The 27,773-nt window shown below is 37.5% G+C and overlaps 1 protein-coding gene across 1 annotated transcript; it reads left to right on the top strand.

The window, feature by feature from the left end:
• The first annotated feature begins 13,756 nt into the window (after positions 1 to 13,756).
• LOC126764491 (uncharacterized) lies at positions 13,757 to 17,147 on the top strand. Its single transcript, XM_050482199.1, has 5 exons — positions 13,757 to 16,230; positions 16,293 to 16,474; positions 16,540 to 16,644; positions 16,705 to 16,903; positions 16,975 to 17,147. Exon 1 carries the CDS (start codon positions 14,228 to 14,230, stop codon positions 15,152 to 15,154), a length of 927 nt encoding a protein of 308 aa, XP_050338156.1. The 5' UTR covers positions 13,757 to 14,227; the 3' UTR covers positions 15,155 to 16,230; positions 16,293 to 16,474; positions 16,540 to 16,644; positions 16,705 to 16,903; positions 16,975 to 17,147.
• Positions 17,148 to 27,773: the final 10,626 nt, after the last annotated feature.

Below are 27,773 nucleotides of genomic sequence, written 5' to 3'. Positions count from 1 at the left end.
TTAAGCTGTCAATCTTACCCAACACAGCTAAAGAGTCGCTCCATGTAAGAGTATACCCGGTCTTTCTAAAATATTAGAGCACAGAGAGTACTGGTCAGCTATATTTCTAGACGTGGCTCAGGCATTTGATATGGTTGGGCCTGAAGGCCTTTTATATAAGACTAAAAACATTTTGCCTTTAGAATTGGTGGCTTCATGGACTTTTGGGCTTTCCAAAGGGAATTTTGCTTGTTTGAATTTGGAGACAGCTTGTTTATATACATTTCAGTGTTGAATTCTTCCTCACACTTAAGCGCTTTTTTAATTTACGTAGAGCAGATTTCAATTGAAGCTGAGTGTAAAGGGAACGATTTATCTGCCTTTCACGTCTTGCACGCCGTTTCTCATTTACAAGCTTTTCTATTTCTCTATTAATGATTTTTCTGGGACCAAGCGGCTTATAGTTTTTGTTTGGTGTTGCTAAGACAGCTTCGTTAGTTATTATATCATTGAGTTCTCTTATGCTTTCGTCAATATCTCTTCCCGTATTTATTTTGAACTCAATATTAATGTGGCTACTCACGGAATTTTTATATTTTATCGAGTTTGTTTTATAAGATGTTAGACCCACTTTTGCTTTAGCGAATATTGGTTGTTCACATATTTTTATTAGTACAGGAGAGTTATCAGAAGATAGGTCAGTACATGTATCAGCTGTTATGTGCGATTTATGTATATTTTTGATTACAGCAAAATTAATTAAATCTGGTATTTTGTTACGATCATTAGGCCAATATGTCGGCTTACCAGGAGATATTAGGTCAAGGTTATTGTTCCTATTTACAATAGTGTGATACAGCTGTCGTCCTCTTCGATTAATTACGATACGTGTGTTTGCATCGTAATATCCGCCTGCTAGAAATCTAAGACATAGTGTTCCAAAAAACTCCTTAAATTGGTTGTGTACAATTCTAAATTGAGAGGGGCAGTATATAGCCGTCAGGTTTAAGTCCCTGCAGCGATTTTTTATAGATATTGATGTAGCTTGTAACTGCGCTGTAGCATGAGATTCTTATGCGTGGTGATTTAATCGTGTTTTAATGAACACTGCTGTTCCACCATATGCCTTTCCATCTGGGTGGTTTGTAACATGAAGTCTAAAACCCGGTATAGAGAAATTGTTTTTATTCGTAAGATGAGTTTCATCCAAAATCTAAAAAGTTCCAATTTATGTTGGTTAACACAGTTAGCATTCCATAAACAAATGTTCAATACACTCATTTTTTACTTAAAAAAGTTTGCAACATTTGGTTCTGTGCTTTGAATATCTCTTGAATCATATTTTGCATTGTAGACATAAATTATGTTTTGAAGTAGGATGTAGACCACCACACACCACGCAGACACTGCATAGGGTACAATATGATTTCGTATGTCCATACTCTTTACAGTTTGTACAGTGTACTGGATCATTTCTTTTATCTGGTTCCTCAACTGATATTCTGCGTTGGAGCAGATATTTTAGATTGTATACGTAAATCGGATTCTTCGAATGCTTTTTTAACGTCGTTAGAGTCTACTGAAGACTCTATCCCTTTTATAAAAACAACTAAGCCTTTAGAGCTCTTCAGTTGGTAAGAGTAGTAATTCTTGTTATTATTTCAAAAGCATTTTACAACATCCATGAAACTGTTTTCAGTTTATGTTTAAATTTTTGTTTCATCTATGTTAGTATATTTTTTATTTTGGAAACAAGCGCATTTGAGCTATGCTCACGCTACCGTATATATATTGGAGGTTCTTTGCTCAGTAAGGCAAATCTCTTGCCATTAAAAATTTCTGGCTTTTTACCATTTGGCGTGCCTGATTGAAATTTTGATTTTGAGTCATCACCCTTAGTTTTGTTTTTGCCAGGAGTTGCTTTTGTTGGCTCGACAAAGCTAAAGTAGACATTTAAAGAATACCTACGGCCTTGCTGGTGCGGCTGAGCAGCACTCATTTTTGTTGGTTTGATGTTTTTTTTTTTTTTGTTTTTACTTTTTGTTTCGTGCACAATATTTTTGTGTTTATTGGAGGATGGAGTCATGTGTAGAAGTTCACGCAAGTGAGGAAAGTTCTCTGATCGCCATTCACTTGGGAGTGGCCAGAAACGATTCTTTTACACATGGCTCAAGCAGCTCACTACTTCCGGTCTTTGACCAAGTATCCTCTGGGTAGCCTAAGAACATCCGTTCGAAGGCGAGCTAAAGTGAGAAGGCGAAACATTCCCTACAAGGGTTGTGCGCTGGGTTTGGGACCCGCCACATAAAAACACCCCCAGTGAAGAGCTACAACCAGCCTCGGATGAGAGACCCCCCTTTTGATGACGACCATGGCAAACGAAATAAGGACTACGAATTGAGGGCATGCACCTGGAATGTCCGGTCCCTTAATTGGGAAGGTGCCGCTGCCCAGCTGGTTGATGTCCTCGTAAAGACAAAGGCTGACATCACCGCCGTCCAAGAAATGCGATGGACGGGACAAGGACAGAGACGAGTAGGTCCTTGTGACATTTACTACAGTGGCCATATAAAGGAGCGCAAGTTTGGTGTAGGATTCGTGGTGGGAGAGAGACTCCGTCGCCGAGTACTATCATTCACTGCGGTGAATGAACGTCTAGCCACAATCCGCATCAAAGCGAGGTTCTTCAACATATCGCTGATTTGCGCCCACGCCCCGACGGAAGAGAAGGACGATGTGACCAAAGATGCCTTCTATGAGCGCTTGGAGCGCGCTTATGAGAGCTGCCCCCGCCACGATGTCAAAATCGTGCTTGGCGACTTTAACGCCAGGGTGGGCAAAGAAGGTATATTTGGCACTACAGTCGGAAAATTCAGCCTCCACGACGAAACATCCCCAAATGGGTTGAGGCTGATTGACTTCGCCGGGGCCCGAAATATGGTTATCTGTAGTACTAGATTCCAGCATAAGAAGATTCATCAAGCTACCTGGCTGTCTCCGGATCGAAAACTACCAACCAGATCGATCATGTTGTGATAGACGGAAGACACGTCTCCAGTGTTTTAGATGTGCGTGCGCTCCGAGGTCCTAACATCGACTCGGACCACTATCTTGTTGCAGCTAAGATTCGCACCCGCCTCTGTGCAGCAAAAAACGCGCGCCACCAAACACAAGGAATGTTCGACGTCGAGAAGCTGCAATCACAACAGACAGCCGAACGATTTTCTACTCGGCTTGCACTCCTGCTCTCTGAGAGCACTCGTCAACAACTCGGTATAAGGGAACTGTGGGACGGCATTTCAAACTCCTTACGTACAGCTGCAACCAAAACCATTGGTTTTCGGAAAATGCAAAAGAACAGCTGGTACGACGAGGAGTGCCGTGTCGCAGCGGAGAGAAAACAGGCTGCCTACCTCGCAACGTTACGATCGACCACTACACGTGCGGGATGGGATAGATACCGAGAGTTGAATAGGGAAGCGAGACGCATTTGTAGACAGAAGAAGAAAGAGGCTGAAATGCGTGAGTACGAAGAGCTTGATAAGCTGGCCGACAGGGGTAATGCTCGAAAATTCTACGAAAAAATGCGGCGGCTTACGGAAGGTTTCAAGACCGGAGCGTATTCCTGTAGAACCCCCAAAGGTGATCTAGTCACTGATGCCCAGAGCATACTTAAATTATGGAGGGAACACTTCTCCAGCCTGCTGAATGGCAGTGAACGCACAACACCAGGAGAAGGAGAACCCGATTCTCCAATCGATGACGATGGAGCAGACGTTCCATTACCCGACCATGAAGAAGTTCGAATAGCAATTGCCCGCCTGAAGAACAACAAAGCGGCAGGGGCCGACGGATTGCCGGCCGAGCTATTCAAACACGGCGGCGAAGAACTGATAAGGTGCATGCATCAGCTTCTTTGTAAAATATGGTCGGACGAAAGCATGCCCAACGATTGGAATTTAAGTGTGCTATGCCCAATCCATAAAAAAGGAGACCCCACAATCTGCGCCAACTACCGTGGGATTAGCCTCCTCAACATCGCATATAAGGTTCTATCGAGCGTATTGTGTGAAAGATTAAAGCCCACCGTCAACAAACTGATTGGACCTTATCAGTGTGGCTTTAGACCTGGAAAATCAACAACCGACCAGATATTCACCATGCGCCAAATCTTGGAAAAGACCCGTGAAAGGAGAATCGACACACACCACCTCTTCGTCAATTTCAAAGCTGCTTTCGACAGCACGAAAAGGAGCTGCCTCTATGCCGCGATGTCTGAATTTGGTATCCCCGCAAAACTAATACGGCTGTGTAAACTGACGTTGAGCAACACGAAGAGCTCCGTCAGAATCGGGAAGGACCTCTCCGAGCCGTTCGACACCAAACGAGGTTTCAGACAAGGCGATTCCCTATCGTGCGACTTTTTCAACCTGCTTTTGGAGAAAATAGTTCGAGCCGCAGAACTAAATAGAGAAGGTACCATCTTCTATAAGAGTGTACAGCTGTTGGCGTATGCCGATGATATTGATATCATCGGCCTCAACACCCGCGCCGTTAGTTCTGCTTTCTCCAGGCTGGACAAGGAAGCACAGAAAATGGGTCTGGCAGTGAACGAGGGCAAGACGAAATATCTCCTGTCATCAAACAAACAGTCGTCGCATTCGCGACTTGGCTCTCACGTCACTGTTGACAGTCATAACTTTGAAGTCGTAGATAATTTCGTCTATCTTGGAACCAGCGTAAACACCACCAACAACGTCAGCCTAGAAATCCAACGCAGGATAACTCTTGCCAACAGGTGCTACTTCGGACTGAGTAGGCAATTGAGAAGCAAAGTCCTCTCTCGACAAACAAAAACCAAACTCTATAAGTCACTCATAATTCCCGTCCTGCTGTATGGTGCAGAGTCTTGGACGATGTCAACAACGGATGAGTCGACGTTGCGAGTTTTCGAGAGAAAAGTTCTGCGAAAGATTTATGGTCCTTTGCGCGTTAGCCACGGCGAATACCGCATCCGATGGAACGATGAGCTGTACGAGATATACGACGACATCGACACAGTTCAGCGAATTAAAAGACAGCGGCTACGCTGGCTAGGTCATGTTGTCCGGATGGACGATAACACTCCAGCTCTGAAAATATTCGACGCAGTACCCGCCGGGGGAAGCAGAGGAAGAGGAAGACCTCCACTCCGTTGGAAGGACCAAGTGGAGAAGGACCTGGCTTCGCTTGGAATATCCAATTGGCGCCACGTAGCGAAAAGAAGAAACGACTGGCGCGCTGTTGTTAACTCGGCTATAATCGCTTAAGCGGTTTCTACACCAATTAAGAAGAAGAATAAAAATTTGTGTGCACTGTTTGCTATTTGTTGGTTTTCAATTTAATACTTTTTTTGTTCTTTTACTTTTTGTTTGTTTGCTTTTTCTAAACACGGAATTCACGGAGAGAAATAAAAGCACAGCCGTACACCTGGAACACTCTCTTTAGAAAAAGCGGAGCACATAAGTTCTGTCGAAGAATGGCTAGCCAACTGGCGTAAGAATGTGAATGAACAAAAGTGTAAGCATGTTACATTTTCGCTTAGACCGAAAATATGCCCGGCAATAAAAATGAACATTATTTTAGAACCCCAAGCGATGAAGTGAAGATAAGAGCATGAAGATAAGAGCTGCAAATGTAAATCGACTTTTAAATAAAACTCCAATCTTAGCCTAGACAACAAAGTGCTCTTTATATAATGCTGTTATAAAACCGATTTGGATGTACGGCATTTAACTGTGGGGTACGACCTGTGCAACTAATATTGATATAATACAAAGCTTCCAATCAAAATTGCTTAGAACAATTACAAGTTCACCATGGTGCATGCGTAATGAAAATATCCATAGAGATATGGATATTCCTATGGTAAAGAAAGAAGTAGAGGACAGTTGACTTAAATATATATCTAAACTCCGAGATCATGCAAACCCTTTGGCTAATGCTTTGGCGATCAAACACGCCTTAAAAGAAGAGATATGCCTGCGTACTAAAGAGCAACGTATCACCAAAACAGCTCAGTTACTTGCTTGAATTTGTTTAGTTCTTAAATAGATTTAAGATTTTATTACATATTGTTCGGCTTTTAAAACAAAAAGCAGATTCAATAAATAAAAAAATATTGCACAACAAAAAAATCTGGTGCCATTACGCAGTTTTGGTGTTTTAATATTTCGCAATAATATAATCAAAGAACCAAATTTCAGATTCAAGCAATTCGATGGCAAACCAGCTGGTTCCAACGAATTTAAAAATGCAATTGGATAATTCATTTAGGGGTTTCACATAGTTTCATAAAGTTATAAGTTATAACGATCCGAAAACATAGCATGCAGAGTTGTATTTGCGTAAACTTATTTTAGTATGCAATCCAACAAAAAATTTTGTAAACTAGTGTAAAAGTTTATAATTTTGTGATTTTACGATGCTTTATGACACGTTGTGAGTTCCCCAATTGCCTCATCTTGATTCATAACATTGTCGATTGATTTATATGTCGTAACCACTCCTGACAGTCTCGTTTGATTTTGAAAATTAATATTTGGAAAAACGCATTCAATCAGTTCATCTGCCGATTGAGCAATTGTACAAAAATTGTTCGGTATAGGGATCAATCCCTTGGTACTTTGTCGATTTCAAAAAATTGTGTTGAAAACTCAAGGGCAGCTGGATCATTTTGTAGGTGCGCATATTAATTATCAGTGTCAATTTTTGTACATATCTCCAAAAAACTGATGACATCAAACAGGCATTTATTTCATCACCAGAGGTTAATCGAGGAAGGACAGGCAATGTTTGACGAGAATCCAAGGACAGTAATATCAAAGCACCACTAAAAAGCTGTTTGATTACCACGTAAATCTTGCATTGTTCGATTAAATGCTTCTGGTGCTTTGTTATTCGCCATTGTACACTCATCCCATAAAATAATTTACGTTAATCGCAGAATTTCTCGAAATATTTCAAGTTGGAGTTTAAATCACCGGTACATTCAATGACATTTTAAATGCAGAGTGTGCGGTCCGACCACCAAGTGCAAGTGCCAATGCAATTTTCTGTTCCGATCGAATAATCGCTAAAATCAATGATCATCTAAGAAATAAAATCCACCTGTATTTTTGGAAACGGCTCGCATGATTGTCTCATACATATGTTTTTGCTGAATATTTAATTTGGTTAAATTCGATTGTACAAATAAACGCAAATCATTAGAATTGAATTCTTGCTCACGTTGCAGTTCACCATCAAACAAACTATGCATCAGTCGACCTCAGCTCTCGCGTCGAATTTATTTTGATGTCTTCAACTAACTCAAAACGGTTTCCCCGGAGCGATTCTTTGAGTTACAAGAATAGCCAGGAGTTACATGGAGCTAAATCAGGTGAGCACGGTGCTTGCTCAATGATATTTGTTGAGTATTTGGCCAAAAGTTAACAAAAAAACGTTAAACAGTTTTGTAAAATTCGTCAAACACTACTGAAGTCGACTAACATAAACAGCTTTTACAACAGCTGGTTGACAGATCGCGCTAATTTTTGGCATCATAATTAAGGACAGTTGTACCAACCTAGGAAAAGAAAATGCACCTGCCTTCCACATAAGCGGGAGATGAGAGAGGGAAATGAAGAATTCCCGATACTTTCCTGACAGGGTGAATGTGTGTGCGGCCCCTTTTTGCCATTCTATGGAGTACAAATACACATAATTTAACAATTAAATTCATAAGTAATGATATCAGTTGTCGACTGTCCTTCAAATAAACTATTTTTGATATCATCCCACTGCGGATTACATGTAAATGTAATAAAAATATTATTAGATATTCTTGTACATAAGATGTTGCGTCTTGTGCGTATTTGTTCATATGCCGTGGGCTACCAATATACGAAGATGGCAAAATATGTAGTTAAACATTCGATGTCATTAACATTAGCATTATTCGCTATCGCATCTTGTAAATGAATATATGTACATACATACACTTCAGATCTTAATTTTGCTTGGTTGAAACGCACTAAGTTAAGGCGCGTTTCCTATTTTGGCAAACCTATGAAGATGATAAAGTTTACCACATCTCAAGATATAATTTTGTTCTTATGGACGAAGCATCCATCGGTACGAATAAAAATTTATGGCACTAACTTTTTTGTACATGCCGACCTGAAAATAAGTGCGAAATGTAACTTTAGAAATTTATACAAATGAAATGTCAACGGCACACACTTAAAATACCCAAATTTGAAATGCCGACACGATTTAAATATGCAGCTAAATGAAAATGTCGAAAGTCAAAACACCGAAAAATCAGAACACCGAAAAATCAAAATACCGACAAACCAAAATGCCGACATATGAAAAATAGTTTATCCTGTTCGCCCTTATTTCAATCGAAACGCAGAAAGAGAATTCTAGTGGCTAAGGGTTATGATTATCGTGTTCGTGGTCGAAAGCCGAAAGCCGCCACCTTTTCTTGATTTGCCGGTATTTTGATTTGTCAGTGTTTTGATTTGTCGGCATTTTGATATTTCGGTATTTTGACTGTCGGGATTCTAAGTCGGCATTACGTTATACACCCAATGTTAACACACTGAAAATAGGCAATTATTTACCTGGTCGTGGATTAATCATTTATATGGTAGCCATCGTCACCTTTCCAATGCAATATTGGGTTTTGCAATGCATCGTAATTACAATGAAATTCCGAAACACGTTGCAATTGCTTATTTCTGCGATGAAGTACTAGATCACGGGATTGAAACTGATCTCTAATAATTAGAATAGCAACATCATCAATTGTCTTTGCATTGAATCGCCTTGCTATTAGCCTTTATTACGATTTTGTGATTATCAGATGGCATACGACCGAGAAAAATTTTAAACAATTGATCTAATGCTGATGGAAAAACCTTTGTAGCTCACGAAAAATTTCTCGTCTTGCACGAAACAATTGCACAGCGTGATCCACTTCACGATTTTAATCGCCAATAAAATAAATTTGCAAGAATTTATGATCTACGCGACGTATTCGTCATCGCCTTCCACGATTCAGTACAGATCTATTTCATGCATTACGTTCACGCTGCGATGCATTAGTTTGTTCTCGTGCAGCTGCTGTCTGTGGTCGTCTTGGTAATGCTACATAATTTTTTCATATAAAAAATATTAAATCAAATTTAAAACAAGTAAGGAAGGGCTAAGGGAGTGGCCAGAAACGATTCTTTTACATATGACTCAAGCAATTCACGACTTCCGGTCTTTGACCAAGTATCCTCTGGGTAGCCCAAGAACATCCGTTTGAACGCGAGCTAAAGTGAGAAGGCGAAACATCCCCTTCACAGGGTTGTGCGCTGGGTTTGGGACACGTACAAAATCTTACAAATGAAAATTAACAGTCAGCCTCGGATGAGAGACCCCCCTTTTGATGACGACCATGGCAAACGAAATAAGGACTACGAATTGAGGCGAATGCACCTGGAATTTCCGGTCCCTTAATTGGCAAGGTGCCGCTGCCCAGCTGGTTGATGTCCTCAAAAAAATAAAGGCTGACATCACCACCGTCCAAGAAATGCGATGGACGGGACAAGGACAGAGACGAGTAGGTCCTTGTGGCCATATAAAGGAGCGCAAGTTTGGTGTGGGATTCGTGGTGGGAGACCGATACCGTCGCCGAGTACTATCATTCACTCCGGTGAATGAACGTCTTGCCACAATCGGCATCAAAGCGAGGTTCTTCAACATATCGCCTATTTGCGCCCACGCCCCGACGGAAGAGAAGGACGATGTGACCAAAGATGCCTTCTATGAGCGCTTGGAGCGCACCTATGCGAGCTGCCACGCCACGATGTCAAAATCGTGCTTGGCGCCTTTAACGCCAGGGTGGGCGAAGAAGGTATCTTTGGCACTACGGTCGGTAAATTCTGCCTCCACGACGAAACATCCCCAAATGGCTTGGCCGGGGACCGAAATATGCTTATTCCAGCACAAGAAAATATACCAAGCTATCAAGCTCGCACCACTATCTTGTTGCAGCCAAGACTCGCACCAGCCACACACAAGTAAGGTTCGACGTCGAGAAGCTTCAATCACGGCAGACAGCCGAACGATTTTCTACTCGGCTTGCACTTCTGCTCTCTGAGAGCACTCGTCAACAACTAGGTATAAGGGAACTGTGGGACGGCGTTTCAAACTCTTTACGTACAGCTGCACCGCAACCATTGGTTTTCGGAAAATGCAAAGAAGAGTGCCGTGTGGCAGCGGAGAGAAAACAGACTGCCAACCTCGCAACGTTACGATCGACCACAACACGTGCGGGATGGGATAGATACCGAAAGTTGAAGAGGGAAGCGAGACGCATTTGCAGACAGAAAAAGAAATAGGCCGAAATGCGTGAGTATGAAGAACTTGATAAGCTGGCCGAGAGGGGTAATGCTCGAATATTCTACAAAAAAATGCGTTGGCTTACAGAAGGTTTCAAGACCGGAGCATACTCTTGTAGAATCCAAAAAGGTGATCTAGTCACCGATACCCAGAGCATACTTAAATTATGGAGGGAATACTTCTCCAGCCTGCTGAATGGTAGTGAACGTACAACGCCAAGAGAAGGCGAACCCGATCCCTATCGATGACGATGGAACAGACAATCCACTGCCCGACCATGAAGAAGTTCGAATAGCAATTACCCGCCTAAAGAACAACAAAGCGGCGGAGCCGATGAATTGCCGGCCGAGCTTTTGAAACACGGCGGCGAAGAACTGATAATGGGAAAATAATTCGCTGGAGAAAATAATTCGAGCTGCAGAACTTAATCGAGCTGGTACAATCTTTTATAAGAGTGTACAGCTTCTGGCGTATGTCGATGATATTGATCATAACTTTGAAGTCGTAGATAATTTCGTCTATCTTGGAACCAGCGTAAACCACCAACAATGTCAGCCTGGAATTCCAACGCAGGATTGCTCTTGCCAACAGGTGCTACTTCGAACTGAGTTGGCAATTGAGAAGCAAAGTCCTCTCTCGACGAACAAAAACCAAACTCTATAAATCACTCATCATTCCCGTCCTGATATATGGTGCAGAGGCTTGGACGATGTCAAAAACTGATGATTCGACGTTGCGAGTTTTCGAGAGAAAAGTTCTGCGAAAGATTTATGGTCTCTTGCGCATTGACCACGGCGAATATAGCATTCGATGGAACGATAAGCTGTATGAGATATATGACGATATTGACATAGTTCAGCGAATTAAAAGACAGCGATGGACGAAAACACTCCAGCTCTGAAAGTATTCGGCACAGTACCCGCCGGAGGAAGCAGAGGAAGAGGAAGGCCTCCACTCCGTTGGAAGGACCAAGTGGTGAAGGACCTGGCTTCGCTTGGAATAACCAATTGGCACCACGTAGCTAAAAGAAGAAACGACTGGCGCGCTTTTGTTAACTCGGCTATAATCGCGTAAGCGGTGTCTTGATCTTGATTTGTGTACTGTGACATCAGAATGTAAGAAAATGCCACGTATTAAATTTTATCGAAATCGGGTGGTAGGGTCCCGAGATATGGGATTTAGCCTCCGATTTCCGTTTCACACTGTCGGTAGAAGTTCTTATAAAATTTGTATTTAGCAAATTTTGTTGTTGTAGCTTAAATGGTTTAGGAGATATGTATGTAAATTAAACTTGTTAGAAGGCGAGGCCACGCCCACTTTTTAAAAATTTTGCCCGCAAGTGCCTGTTTCTATTGCGTTGCTCGGCACCAAATTACAGCTAAGCCTTATATCTTAATTTAGTGCTTAGTTATGGCACTTTATACGTTTTCGGTTAATGGCGATTTGTGTGAGTGGTCCGATTACGCCCATCTACGAACTCGAAATTTTGTTTGTACTAAGGAACCCACATACCAAGTTTCATCGAAATATCTCAATTTTTACTCAAGTTACAGTTTGCACGGACAGACGAACAGATAGACAGTCGACCGGATTTCAACTTTTCTCGTCTTTCTAATCATATATATATATATAACTCTTTAGCTATCTCGATCAGTTTTAGCTCATATGTACAACCGTTAGTAAAAAAAAACTATAATATTCTTTCGCAACTGGTTGCAAGAGTGTTGCAAAGCGTCACACCATTATGTTGCTGATAGAAAACCGTAGCTTTGCCGAAAAACACAAACGAACGAACACCGATTGTTACCGCTTCGCTTGCCGCTGTAACAGCTTTGCCTAAAACCAGCGTAAGTATGTATGTTTATTTACGAGCTTGCATTCATATAAACGCAGAAAACGGAAAAATATTTTAGAATTGTAAAATATTTTAAATCGACCCGAGCTATGTTGCCACTTTTGACATTTCTTTTTGTGGGGTATGCGAGGTTGACACTTTTCCTTATAGAAGTAATATCAGAAGTTGTTCAGTTTATGATTTTATTTGAGACGATTGTTGTTTTTGTAGAAGAATGTTTGTAGTTTTTCTTGGGCGACATATTTTTAAGTATGTGTTAGCATAGGTTTTCTACACGCTAAGGTACACCTCTTTTCGGACCACGCCCGGCATAGAATATCATCCTATGCTGAACTTGCGTAACATGACACCTACGTACTAAACCCTTAACTCCGACTACAATTCACTGATCCTACCGCCGTTCGGCATTTCTTCCTAGAACCTGGCTCCGCCAAGGTTGGCTTTTCATGGGTACTTTTCTCGTCTGATTCTCAATTCCTGGAAAGCAATTGCTGACCAAATTTTCACTCTATCTACACGAATTTTCATTGTATCATGTGTAATTTACATACATATACATATGTGGTGCACGATATTTTCTGCGGTCAGTCGTTCTTTTATATGAGTCTCTATGTTTGCCACTCTACCTCATAGTTTGAACAGGAAGAGAAAATTTGTTGCATGCTTTCACTGCCATTTCAGCAGAATGAACATTCTGTTCCGTCATCGTGACCGTATTTATACAAATATTGTCGGAATCATCCGCGTCCGGTTTTCTCTCCACCCATTCTTGGATCTTCCTGATTAGTGTGAACGTAAACCTTCCTTTTTCTGCCACTTCCCAGCGCCTCTGCCACTCAAATATGCTTTTCTGTCTCTCTACCTTTCCACTAATCACCCTCATTGCATTCAGCTGCGTCACAGATTTTGCTTTATTAGCGTATGTTTTACTTTGTATTGCTAGTCCCCATGTAGGCGCCACGTACATTAGCACCGACTAACTGACTTAAGCTAAGAGTGCTCGTTTGTCCTGGCTTGGTCCTCCAATATTAGCCATCATTCTCGATAAAGATATTCGAGCCGCTTTTTCACATGTTTTCTCAATGTTAGTGCAAAAGTTGAGCCGAGTGTCTATTGTAACGCCTAGGTATTTCAAGTTATGTTATAACCGTCGATATTAAGAGTAGCCTTTTCTAACTTTTTGATGTGAAACATCTATAGACGCGGGTAAACATGATTGTCGCCGTGGCGATACAGGCCGTGGTTACGATCACCACGCTATATTATTATTATTATTGTGGAATATATGGGCGATACGCAGTCTATACTTAGTAGTCTATACGTAGTCTATATGTAGCATATATGTATATATACATATGTATATTTTTACGACGCTAGCAAAAATCTGTGTCGATATGTATGTAAGCTCCCACATATTTACACTGGTTTGCTGGAGAAGCTGTTACAGCGGCAAGGGAAGCAGTGGCAATTGGCGATCGTTCGTTTGTGTTTTCGGCACAGCTCAGATTTTCCACCAACAACACAATGTTGTGACGCTTTGTCGTCGCGTCAGTTCTTCGACACATTGACTCTTCGACAAAACGTGAGATTCAGACATTGGTTGGTATATATGTAAGGATGAAATAGCTTAATTATTCAACACTGTCATCATTGACAGTAAAATGAAATTTAAAATGACTGTCAATGTTGATTTTTTTTTAAATAAACACTTTTCAACACTAAACATCGTTTATCAACACTGATCTGTATGCAGAAAAGCAACCCTGTAAAAAGAGATACATACAATTAAATATATGTACGTTTATAAAATGTTGCGCAAAAAAATGTTTACTGTTATTCTTGCCACAAACGAGAAGTGTTGCGCGTTAATTCAGTGAATTCTAAATCGAATTATTATATTTCGTGCGTTGTTTAAGTGATTTATGTTGTGTGATTAAATCTACAGTTTACTATATTATCAAGAAAAGATAAGTAAAAATGAAAAAAACGACATTTCAAAATCATTTATGTAAAGAAAAAAGGATTTTCAAATCCAAAATAATAAAATATAAAAATTTAGTGGAATGTGCGGGGAAGTTAAATAGTGCGCAGAATAGTGAACTCATAAATACGATGAAATATGTTGCAAAAGAAAATGACGAAAATAGTGATGTTGTGAATTGCGAAATTTCAAATGAAACTTTTAGACATTTAGCAATAGATACTTCAGTTTCCTTAAGAGATTCTTTGTCCCAAGATAGCAAGTTAGAAATTGAGAAGAAAGCAAATGAGATTAGGTTGTGGGCTATTAGAAATAATATCTCTCAAAATTCTTTAGAAGACTTATTAAAAACTTTGCGTAAGATAGGAGTTAATGATTTACCCCTTTCTGCAAAACCCCTTTTGAACACAGGCAGGCAAAGAGCTAACATTAAAACTATGTCTAATGGAGAATTCCTCTATATTGGCATACAAAACTTTTTTCTTTCTAACACCGCAAATATTTTTGAGAATTTAGAAGAAATATTAATTGATATAGGTATTGATGGTTTAAAACTTTTTAAAAGTTCTAACCGAGTTTTATGGCCCATAATTGGTGCTATTTCAAACTTACCAAATGTGACACCATTTCTGATTGCTTGCTTTTCTGGTTTTAAAAAACCTGATAATATCAATTCGTTTATGGCAGCGTTTTGTTCAGAAGTAAAGCTGTTAAGGAAAAAGGGAATTCAAGTTGGTCAAAACTGCACTTTAAAAAAATTTTATGTTAGCTTATTTTCATGTGATACACCAGCTAGGGTTTTGTTACAAGTGTTATTCCACATAATGGTAAAAATGGTTGCCCAAAATGTTGTCAGGAGGGTATATACAAAGACAGACGAGTATGTTTCTCAAAAAAAGTTGGTTCACCTCGGACAGATTTAACTTATGCCTTAAGGACTAGTCCATCTAATCATCTCAATGAATTTAAAACAAAAAAAATGTATTGTGGAAGAATCGGGGTTCGGAATGGTGTCACAATTTCCTTTAGATTCCATGCATTTAGTTGATCTAGGAGTCACTAAAAAACTTTTAAAGTTACTATTAAAAAAAGTGATATAAAAGGGATTAATGAAAAAATTAACTATATCACTCAATTTATCCCCTCGGAATTTGGCCGTATAGTTAGAAGCTTAGACGAAATTAATCATTGGAAATCAACTGAGTTTCGGCAATTTTTATTATAAACTGGAATTTATCTCCTAAACGATTGTGTTAATGGCGATTCATACTATCATTTTTTACTGTTGCATCAAGAAGTATTAAATGATTTTGTAAATTATTTTGGGACCATATATGGAGATGAGTTGGTTAGTTTTACTATCCATGGTTTGCTCCATTTGTCTGAGTGTGTAAAACAGTTTGGTCCATTAGATTCCTTTTCAGCATATAAGTTTGAAAATTATATGCGATTTCTTAAAAAAATAGTTAATAAGCCAATCAAAATTTTGCAACAAGTATTCTTACACCTCAATGAAAGGCATATATTCAGCGGGGATTTTAATATGGGCTCAGAAGTAAGATCATTTGAAATTAATCCAAATAAAGGAAAGGATTTTTATTTTTTAGCAAAAAATTTGGACCAATGAAAGTAATAAACATTAAAACTTCATCCAATGCTAATAAATATATATGTAACGCTTTTAAGAAGTTAGAAAACTATTTTGAGACTCCTTTTGAGTCTGCCAATAGTCTTGGAATTGTTTTGGCTAGTCAGTTAAGTGCTGACGTTATTGAAATTTCAAGAGAAGATATTGATTATAAATATTTTTGCATTCCTCACGTCGAACAGTTTCTTCTCATTCCTCTTTTGCATCATCTCTTACACGATTTTTCGCAACAACCCGCACATTCTGCTTAAATGATTTTAATAACATAAATTTAATAAAAATTTTAATTTTACATGAGCTCTACAAGCAATATGTTTGGCGAATCAATCTTTGAAAGCCAAGAAGAAAATGGTGAGAAAACAGAAATATAAGGCAGTCGTATTCCATTAATAATATTTAAATATATATTTCAGATCATCAGATATTGATCCCAAGGAAGTTATATAGTATAAAAGACAACGTATCAACAACCTCAACCCCTTCACAAGATAAGGAGAATGTACCAACTCAAAAATTAAATACGACGGCCATTCTAAGACAAATTCTGGGAAAGCAGAGAGAAATATTGGATAAGATACATACTTTAGAATCAAATGTAAGTAAATATTCTATAAGTTTTACAATTTAGATATTAATGCGGCTCTTTTTTAAAATTCATAGCAACAGATATTATTCGATACATTAGGTTCACTAAATAATGGACAAGTGTTGATAACAGGGCATCAGAAACAAATTACGGACAAATTGGAAACAGTGGAACAAAAAGTAAATATTTATATATAAAGATATAATTACAAATAAAATAATTTATTTGTATTTTCACAGTCGATAGATAGATCGGAAATGCTAGCACAGAGTTCCCTGATTAGGGAATGTAAGGTGCATTTAAAAAAAATTGAGCGATCGGTGTGCCTCATGACCGGAGAGGAAAAAGACGAGGCTCTCGACCAGGTAGCAAGCCTTTTACCTATTCAAAACTTTGAGGGAAGAAATGTTAGAGAAACCTGAGTTCGCACAATCTATGGTAAAAAACATTATTTATAATATCAACATCTTAAAAATTACTATTTACATTTATATATTATTATTTTACAGACCAGTTATGTCCACAAACTTAAAGGGACATCGGACAATATTGAAAACTCTTTCAAATATAACATAAAAAATAAAACAATGCGTTTTTATAAGCAGCACTATGTGCTTCTGTTGAGCTTTATTACAAAACTGACTACACTTAACTTTAAGGTTTATAATCTAACCTATGCTTGAGCCGGCCTACGTGACCAAAGATGCTTGGTCAGCTAAAAGGGTTTGCGCGTGTAGCGCTCACCTGCAGCTATTTGGTTTTGGGGGAGAAGACATGGTTGCGCGTGTTTCGCTCACTTAAGAATTTAGCGGATGCGCGTTTAGCGCAGTCGCACTTTTGGTTGCAATAGGACTCCAAAGTATGCAAACGGTTTGTATGTTTCTAGCATATAATGTGGGAATGGAATTTATGTAGAAGTTCATAAAATATTGTGTTAACTCCTCCCTCCGAAATATCAAGCGTCCCCGCTTGATTAATTAAAAAAATGGGATGTCGTTAAGACTTCTATGCTGCGTCCTTTTAATTACTGGCATTTGAAATGATTCCGGTTTGCTAATAATTATTTCAGGCTTTACGCGCTTTTTGCATCTGAAAATTGCAATTATGGTAAGTACTAGGGCTAATAGCCCAAAATGAGTGAATAAACTGGATTTCACTAAAAGATTCATAGAACTTATTTTTTTAATGTTTTTTATATTAAGCTCTTTCATAAGTTTTAAGGATAGAACTTCCTCGAACTCTGAATTTGAGTTTGAATGTTGGATTAAAGCAGGCAGTGGTCTCAAGCAATGTTGTTCTAAAGTTGTAAAATTCATGTTATTTATTCTTATAGTTTCATTAAAGATTCTTATCAAATATGATCCTCTTAATTTTCTAGTATTATTATTTTATCTTGGGCCTCGGTCTGAGTAATATCTTCAACTACTATTTGTGTGAAACGAATTTTGTAATTTGCGAAATGTAGAGGGTAGATTGATTGGATTTTTAGCATAATGTGCTCTGTGGTTTTTATACCATTGATTACCGATGGATTAAGATATTTCTTTAAAAGCGATTTTAGCGATTCTTCATTGTAGGTTGTTTCAGTTATTAAGTGCCTATGGTACGTAGGGAAAACTATTTCGAATTTGTATGAATTTTTGGAATCTTCTGATATGAAAATTTGGTTCTTGAAGACGTTAATGGGTATTTCTACTGAAGAAATTAAATTTTCGGAAGAGCTGTCACTACTGTGGACAGTCATTGAATTTAAGTTAGCGATTGGTGGTCGTGAGAGTAGGTCTGCGACAATGTTTGTGTTGCCTGGTTTATAAATGATTTCGTGGTTATATTCTTCCAATTGTGCCTTCCATCTCTTCATTTTTGCATTAGTATTTTTGTTGCTGAGAGCAAAGGTCAATGGTTGGTGATCAGTGTAAATCTTAACCTTTTTTGATCCGTATAGGAAGCATTTCAGGGACTGTAGTGCCCAAATTATTGCCAACATTTCTTTTTCATTGGCGGCAAAAGTTTCCTCTGCTCTGCTTAGAGTTCTTGACAGGAAGGATATTGGCCTACCGTCTTGGGAAAGTACGTCTCCTAGAGCGTAATTTGAAGCATCCGTGGTAAGCGCAAAAGCTTTTTCGAAATCTGGATAGTGAAGTATAACATCGTCTGACGTCAAGCAATTTTTCAGGTCTTTAAAAGCTTCTACTTGTTGTGCTGTTAGATTTAAAAGTGTCCTTTTAGACTGATTCTTGGAAACTCTTCCAAGCTCTCCTCTCAGTATTTCAGTCAGGGGTTTTGCAATTTGTGCGTACGCCTTTATAAATCTGCGATAATGTCCGGTCATTCCTAAAAAGGAGCGTAAATCATGGACAGTTTTGGGCCGTGGAAAATTTATTATAGCTTCTATCTTTTTTTTGTGTAGTGCGAATTCCATTTTGGCCAACTATTATACCGAGGAACTCGATTTCCTTTTTCATAAATTCACATTTATCGAACTGTACCTTTAAATGCGCTTTTTCGAGAGTGTCAAATATAATTGCAAGATTTCTAAAATGATCTTCTTTACTTTTGCTAAAGATAATTATGTCGTCAACATAAACGTAGCACCGAACGCCGATGTGTTTCCGTAGCACATCATCCAAAGTGCGTTGGAAAATGGCAGGCACATTTCTTAAGCCGAATGGAAGTCGAGTAAATTCGAATTTCCCATTGGCAATAGAGAAGGCGGTCTTCTCAATATCTGCTTCGTTGAGAGCAATCTGATGGAATCCACTCTTAAGGTCAATTGTAGAAAAATACTTATTTGATCCTAGATTAGTTAGAATAGTGGTAATATCTGGAATGGGATATTTATCTGGTATGGTATCCTCGTTCAATTTACGATAGTCGATAACCATACGAATTTTTTTTAATCCTGAGGCGTCTTCTTTCTTCGGTACGACCCATACCGGAGAATTGTAGGGAGATTTCGATGGTCGAATAATGCCATCTTTAAGTAATTCCTCAATTTGTTTGTCTATTTCTTTTTTTAAAGGCATTGGATAGGGGTAAGTTTTGGAATATATTGGTCTATCGCTTTTAGTCCTAATTTCGGCTTTAACGTTCATGACATATGTTAATTTTTTATCTGGTTCAGCAAATAATGTTGGGCAAGAGTTAAAGAGTTGTTTTAATCTTTCGTTATCTTCGGGACTCAAATGATTTAGCCTTAATGTAGTGTGTGCAATAGAGTTAATTGCTAACTGGTGGATGGGGTATTCATATTTATTGAGTAATGTAAAATAGTTCTCCTTAGTAAAAATTACTGCGTTTAAACTTTTCATTGTATCGTTACCTATTATGGCATCAAAGGTTCTTAACTTGGGCAAAATGTGAAATTTTAATTTACCTACTTCATCACCGAAAACACTGATATTAGCATGATGAGTAATTTTGACGGGTCCACCAACAGAATTTGCAATGAAGGGTTTGTTCGGAATGGGGTTCCTAATATAAGTTGGACTAATATAATTTTTGTTTGATCCGGTATCTAATAAAAATTTTAGTTCATTGCCATTTTTCATTTTGAAACGATAGTATGGCAATGAGGAGTTTAGTCTAAAAAAATGATATTGTCACTAGGGGTTGCTTCGATCTCTTCTTGTTCTTCGTTGTATTCGGGTTGGTAGTCCTGTGAAGACTCGTAGTACCCTTCAGGATATTCTAATATTTCATTATTGTATTCTATTGGGTCAGTTTCTGTAACTTCAGTATTGTAGATCCGTTGCATTTTATTAGGAGTCTGTATTATCTGTGATGGTGGTCTCTTACTAGCTTGATTATTATTAGCCTGCGCTGGTCCATTACTAAATGCTTGTGGTTTGTTACTGAATGTTTGCTGCCTATTATAAAATCGTTGATTTTGTTGATACTGAGGCCTATTCTGATAATTTATTTGCTTCGTTTGAACAGAGCGATCAACTTCCATTGGTGTAGGAGGTTTTGGAGGAAGAGGTGGTCTAAAGTTTGGTTGCACTGTGACGTAGTGTCGGTTTTGTTCGTACTTTTGATACGAATTTGGTCTAAGGGATTGGTTGTGAACATTTGTAAGTTCTGGGTAAAAGGGTCTTACTTGCGGTTTGAAGAAGTATGACCTTGGTTGATTGTGGCTGATGGGTTGATTGTGGCTAATAGGTTTGGTATTGGTCGGTAAGCGACTGATACTATTTGTATGGTTCGTCCTGTAATTCATGTTGCCTAATTTGAGACACATATTGAGAGCCTGTGGTAAACTGGTTGGTTCCTTTACACTTAACAGACTGGGTAAGTTACCGTTCAGACCTCTTATAAATGTGTCGAGTGCCTTTTCTCTATATGTCGTTGTCATGGCATACAAAGTTTCTTCACCTAACTCCAGGCAATCGATTTTGTCTAGGATAAGCGAGAGATATTGATAAACTTGTTGATAAAATTCTTCAACAGTGCTACCCCGTTGTGCAAGTGTTGTCATTTGATATTCCAACGTGCTAACGTCTCTCTTGTCTGAGTAATGTAACATCAGACATTTTTTTATCTTACCCCAATTTAATGGGGTGCGGTAAGACTCAAGGGCCGTGTCAGCTTCGCCAACTATCTTGTGTCTTATTGTATGCAGGATAGCAAAATATTTTGAGGTGTTCTTATTCTGTCCGTACATTAATAATATTCTATCTACCGATTTCCGCCATGAACTGAATTCTCCGTTTTTACCCGAAAATTCTCTTAAACATTTTACCACATCCGGAACTCTTTCGGATGCGTCCACGTTAATGCTAAAATCTACAGGATGTTCAACTTCTTCTTCGATTTGTGGGTGTAATATGGTCGAAACTGTTTCCGATATTAACGAAACGAGTTCTCTTTTTTGATTAGGAGTGAAAGTGGAAGGGATGTTAGGAGGGGAAACGTTAGTGCTGGATGAGTGCAGATTTAATCTCGACAATGTCGATGCTATTTGTTCTTCCTGACTCATTTTGTTCACTTGTTTCTGATTATTTAAATTAAACTTTTTTTTTTTTTTTTTTTTTTTTTACAGTGTTAACTTTTCTTTTGTTATAACAATAATTATTTCCTTTCACATAACCTTACTTACTAATAATCTTAATATCAAACTTACATAAATATCATTTGCATTTTCCTGTGTTGATAATGTTTCCTCCTTTGTGTGATTAATTTAGATTTCTCCTCTTGTAGTGGTATTTGTTGTATTGGTTCTATTTGATGAATTAATTTAAATCTTTCCTCTTGTGTTTGCTGAATTAGTTTAAATCTTTCTTCTAGTAGTTGTATTTGTTGTATTGGTTGTATTTGATGAATTAATTTAAATCTTTCCTCTTGTAGTTGTATTTGTTGTATTGGTTGTATTTGATGAATTAACTTAAATCTTTCCTCTAGGAGTTGTATTTGTTGTATTGGTTGGCACTTTTTGTTCAATGTATTTGTATTTAGCTTATGCTTTTCGTTCGGCTGGGTTGATACTGCCCGTCCTTTTTCCGAAAGGTACTAAGGGGCCGAGTACGAAATGTTATTTAGGTTTCGTCCGCGAGTATAAAAAATATTATTATTTTTTCCTCACGGTCCCTGCTCGGGCGCCACATAAAAAATAAAACAATGCGTTTTTATAAGCAGCACTATGTGCTTCTGTTGAGCTTTATTACAAAACTGACTACACTTAACTTTAAGGTTTATAATCTAACCTATGCTTTCTTAATGTCAATTTTATAGTCGTTTACCAGCCACAAGGATCTTTCTTTCAATTTGGAAAAGAGTATACGGAGGTCTATTGAACGGGGTCACCACCGAAATAACCAAAAAAAATATATTAATAGGAAAAGAAACAATCAATATAATTTTTCAATAATTTAATTTTATTTTATTACCATTATGATTTTGAAACATGAATTATATGATTGAAAATTAATGAATTGTTGTGATTTGAAATATGAATTATTATGATTTAGTATATTATAATGTAAAATAGACTTAAAAAGATATCGAATTTAATTCTGATGTAATTAATCTTATTATGTAGAGTTATATTAATTTTGTATAACATTTTTGACATAAATGTTATTTTAATATTCAGATTATAAATGAATAAAGATAAAACTAATTTGAAAAAAAAAATGTGTCATCATTGAAAGATTTACAGTCATAAATGACAAATTGCAGCTATGTTAGCTTTTCAGTCATTATTGACAATTTTCAGCTTTGACAGATTTGTGGTCAGCAATGAACCAAGAAAAGCATGAGGGTAAGCAGTAGAGATATATACTGATTTAATTCCGAATACCAGTGTGTTAAAGAGAGATGCAAGCTCACACGCATGCGTTTGTTTACATCAGTTTTTTCACTAGGCACTTAAGAAAATGATAGAAACTTTGTTCTGCGCGCTGACTGAATTTCTTTCAGCTCTGACAGTCAAATGTACGTTCAGCTGACTGTCAGTGTTCTTGTAGGGAATAAGTGTTCACATTTACATACAAAGTTGTGTATAGACAAATTTACAAATATTATACGTATGGGTCTGTCATATTTACTTACATGCACGCATAATTACATTCATATGTACATACGTGAATATGCGCGACCGCTTGGTATTTTAATATGTCATCAAACATATAATGCCCAGCAAATAAATATGTAAATATATAATTTATTAAGCCTACATTAATTAAATACTTAGGTAATAATGCATGCATGACTTTATTATATATTTCCAAAGACGTTAAGGAATTCGTCATGAAATAGTTCAATTTGCACGTGCATGCTTGTGTGCTCTGATATAAAATACATATGTATATAGAAAATATACAGTGGACCAATAAAGTTTACATACACCTAGTTCTATTAAATTCCGACACGTTTATTTGTTTTAAAATGAATAAATTTTGCGGGTTTTGAAGTGAAAACTTCTTATGGCGCGTTGGGCACTTTTGTGGGTGAGCATTTTCAGCCATTCTCGCGACAGATGAGATTTTACACAGATATTCTCCGCATGTATTCTTATAATAATATATGTATGTATACTATACGCGCTCTTTGCATGGGCATTCGTTCGTGCTTTCGCGACAGACGAGATTACATACCTACATATATATATACTCAGACAGAGAACATAAAGACATAGAAAAGGTGCTAATTATGTAGTAATATATGTAGTTGTGCAGCTGCCTCAATAACTGTGTCCCTAAGAACGTGTGTATTCTAATATTTGACAGATGTCGTTTGCAGTCTGTCGCGCTCATTGTGTTCAGCATTTGTGTGATGATAGAAAATCCAAGCTGTGCCGAAAAAAATAAACGAATGACCGCCGAATGTCAACGCTTCCCTTGCCGCTGTAACAGCTTTGCCTACAAACGTGCGTAAATATGTATGCATGTATACGTATGAGCGTGAATACATATTGACGCAGATTTTTGCGAGTTACGGAAAAATATTTTAGAATAGATAAATATTATAAATCGACAACTGCGTTGTTGCCACTTTTCTCACTTCTTTCTGTGAAGAAGCATCAGAAAGTTTTTCAATTTATGATTTTTAGCATTCGCTAATGTCGCGAAAAGACGCTTGTTGACAATGGCATGCTCGGGGAGATGTTACGGCGTCTGTTTTTATGAATGAAGCGAGGTCGCTTATGGAATTTGCGCCTGCGTTTATGAATGGAATCGTTTTTATTGTAAAATTTACTACATTTGTCCTTTGGCTGCCATATTGACTTCTGATGCTTCTGTTATTTGAGACAATTGTTTTTGTAGAACAATGTTTCAATTTTTTGTTGGTGACATATTCACATGTGTACGCATATGTATGTTTGTATGCTTGTGCATTATTTGTTCGGAAGTGTATACAAATATACATATGTACATATAAGTGTAAATGAATGTATATGAGCATGCAGATCAATATTACTATTCATTCATTCATACAAAATTGTACGCATATCATAATTATGTTTACATGCCAATATGGAAATGCCGACGGCAAACGCAAAAGTATATGTACATATTTGCATACATTGCGATTGCCTGGTTCAAAGCAAAAATTTAAGCATGAAAATATCACAATGCTGTGGTTGGGAGTATCATCATGGGCATGCATACATACTTATATTGTCTTCATATTCTTGGGTATGTGAGACAGAGAACACAATAAAAATATAAGTTCAAGTTTTCACTTCTACCTGCACTCCCGGAGTGCAACCCCTCTCGGGTTTCTATCCATTTCAAAAGATGTATATTTAGCATTAAATTTAGCATATAAAAATATTTTTTTTTTTACACAAATAAAAAAAAATAAAGCTAAAGCTTAAAATGAGCATAATTGATATCAAAAAAGTTTATGTACACTAATGATTGTTTATATAAATCAAAAGTAATTTTGATTTTGGCCTACATTTTGTTGCTATTATTGTCCCTAGACATCGCTGTATGCTCCCCACTCAATTTCTGGTATTATTTCCGGATATTTTGACCCTCTGAGTCAATGATCCAGTTTTTTGCCCTTATTTTGATGAAATTCGATGTTTTCGAATACGGTTTTCCAAAAAGTTCCAGATACTTTGAATAGGTTTAATGTATGGTGATTTCGGGACCTATGGAGTTATTTTTAATTCCATAACAACCATTCACCTAAAAGATAAGATGGGTGTTTTGGGTCGTTATCCTGTTGCAAATTGATTTTGCTGCTGAAATTATGGAAGAAACAGCGATTGGTTCTTTTGAAGAAACCAAACAAACCGGCTGGAGACCCTAGCTCGCACCATCCTAGAATCATCTCCAAATACCTGTCGAATAGGCTGTTACTTTTTGATACCGGCGATGGACCCAAAGAGTGTATGGTAACGGGGGAGGTAACCCCAAGGATCAGTTCTGGGTTTACTGTTGTGGAATATACTAGATGACGGAGTGCTTAAACTCCCACTAGGAAAAGGGGTCTAAATTATCGGGTACGATGCTATTGCGGTAACTGTGGTTGGAAAAGAACTAAACCAGTTAGAAATCCTATGTGAAGAAACCTCTGAAAGGATGAAGAACTGGCTCATAACTAAAAAGCTCCAATTAGCAGCTAAAAAACAGAAGCAGTGCTAATCACAAGTAGAAAAAAAGTGAGCTGTCAGTTGACAGCTGGCAGATGTGAAACATCGAAATTATTTTATACAAGTAATGGGTTAAAAAGTACAGATTATGACAGGAAAATGGTACACAGTGAAATAATACAATATTATGAATTTTTTTCCAGAAAACGATGACAGATAGTTTATTCAATAAACATTTATTTTCTTTATATTTAAAATTTTATCCAAATATTTGTTTAAAATAACGTCAAATCAATTATTTTCATCAGTGACTTCCGTAATAGTTACATTCGAAGTTGCCTCTGACGGTATTACTGTTACAATTGGTCGATGATAACTTAAGTATGTATGTTACAAAAGTATTAGACATCACATTATCAAGATATCTAATAAATACAATATCTATTGTTGTTCCATATCTTATAGTACATTCTCTCGGATTGTTGTTTATTTCCAACTGAAGTTCTTCTTGCAGGAACGATATTAATGGCATAAGTATAGATATGATTGTCGCCGTGGCGATACAGGCCGTGGTTACGATCACCATGCTATATTATTATTATTATGGAATATACATATGGGCGATACGCATTCTATATGTAGTCTATATGTAGCAGAGAACGTAAAATAATAGAGAAGGTTTATAATAGGGATATTTCACTTTTGGGATATTTACTGTTTTGGATGAGCGTATTTCACCACACCACAGAAAAATTATTAGCGTGTTTCACCACATTTAACATCAGGGGACACGAAAATTGCAGAATTGAGCATTTTCAGTGTTAAATGAGAAAAGTTATGCTATTTTCGATGTTAAGGAATGTACGCTTGCAGACTCGCACACTTACAACGTTACAAATTTGTTGACCAGTGTAATCATTGGTGTATGTAAACTTTTTTGATATGAATTAGGCGCATTTTAAGCTTTAGCATTAATTTTTTTTATTTGTGTAAAAAAGAAGATATTTTGATATGCTATACTTAATGTTAAATATACATCTTTTGAAATGGGTAGAAAAAAACCGTAAAGTGTAATTCAATACACGCTTCGACAGAAATACTCATTTCCACACCACCATGAGGTAGAGATACCTTATTTTTATGCCAGTGGTCATTTCTTATATGCTAAATATTGTCATTTATATTTGCAAGATATGTTTCATTTGAAGCAAGGAATGACAGCTGATGAATATGAAATATTTACAAGGAAAGGGCATTTCACAATTAGACGTTCTGACAAATTTTGGTGTGGTACTGTTGAACAGAGTTACGTACACGCAGTTTTAATGTAAGATGACGACTGACTTTATTGAATATAATATACATACATAAGAACAGTGTGAAAGGAATAAGAAGTATAGTTATGTCAGATATACAAATTTTCATAACACTTCCTTTTAATGGAAAATCTGACAACACTAACAATATTAGTTAAATCAAAAATTATGTTAAATGATACATGACTTTACATTAAGCCTAATTTAACATTAATAAATTCATTCTTAACTGCAGGTATAGCCTTTGTTAAGCCCTCTGCTAACATTTCGCTTGAAATATGTTCCAGCTGCAATGACTTATCTCGTAACTTCTCTCGTATAAAATTCGCCTTGTTTCTGTGAGCAACCTTTAACCACGAGCCTTGCTTTATAACGAACCAGCGCACCTTCAGCAGTGCGCTTAGTTTTAAAAACCCACTTCGAACTTATTGCTCTTTTACCTTCAGGCAACTTCGTAAGCACCCAAGTTCTGTTTGTCTTATGAGATTCTATCTCCTCTTTCATTGCGCGTTTCCAGTCATCTGCCTCTGGACAATTCAATGCTTCTTCAAGATTCACAGAATCATTAGCATCAGACACCACGCTTAACAATAAGCTCTTTTTAGCCTTGTTAGCAATACGCTCTAATCGACGAACTGCATACTTTTCGCCACACTGATCAGCTACCTCGCTATCATCAGGAGTATCGTATTCACTTTCCGAAGATATACTGACATCACACAATTCGCTCTCATTTAGCTTCCCTGAATTGTTAATGTCATTAGCTTCGTTTTCATTAATAATATCAACTATTAGATTTGGCTCTGTGCGTTTGTATTTATTGCCTGTATTTTCTAAAAACTTTACATCACGACTTACAATAAACTTGTAGTCAGATTATTAGTAAAGCCTAAATGCTTTTGACTCCATGGCATAACCAACAAAAATACACTCTTCTGATTTCGCATCT

Source organism: Bactrocera neohumeralis, unplaced genomic scaffold (genome assembly GCF_024586455.1).
Source record: "Bactrocera neohumeralis isolate Rockhampton unplaced genomic scaffold, APGP_CSIRO_Bneo_wtdbg2-racon-allhic-juicebox.fasta_v2 cluster09, whole genome shotgun sequence".
NCBI classification, from domain to species: domain Eukaryota; kingdom Metazoa; phylum Arthropoda; class Insecta; order Diptera; family Tephritidae; genus Bactrocera; species Bactrocera neohumeralis.
This window is presented reverse-complemented; position numbering and strand designations above follow the sequence as displayed.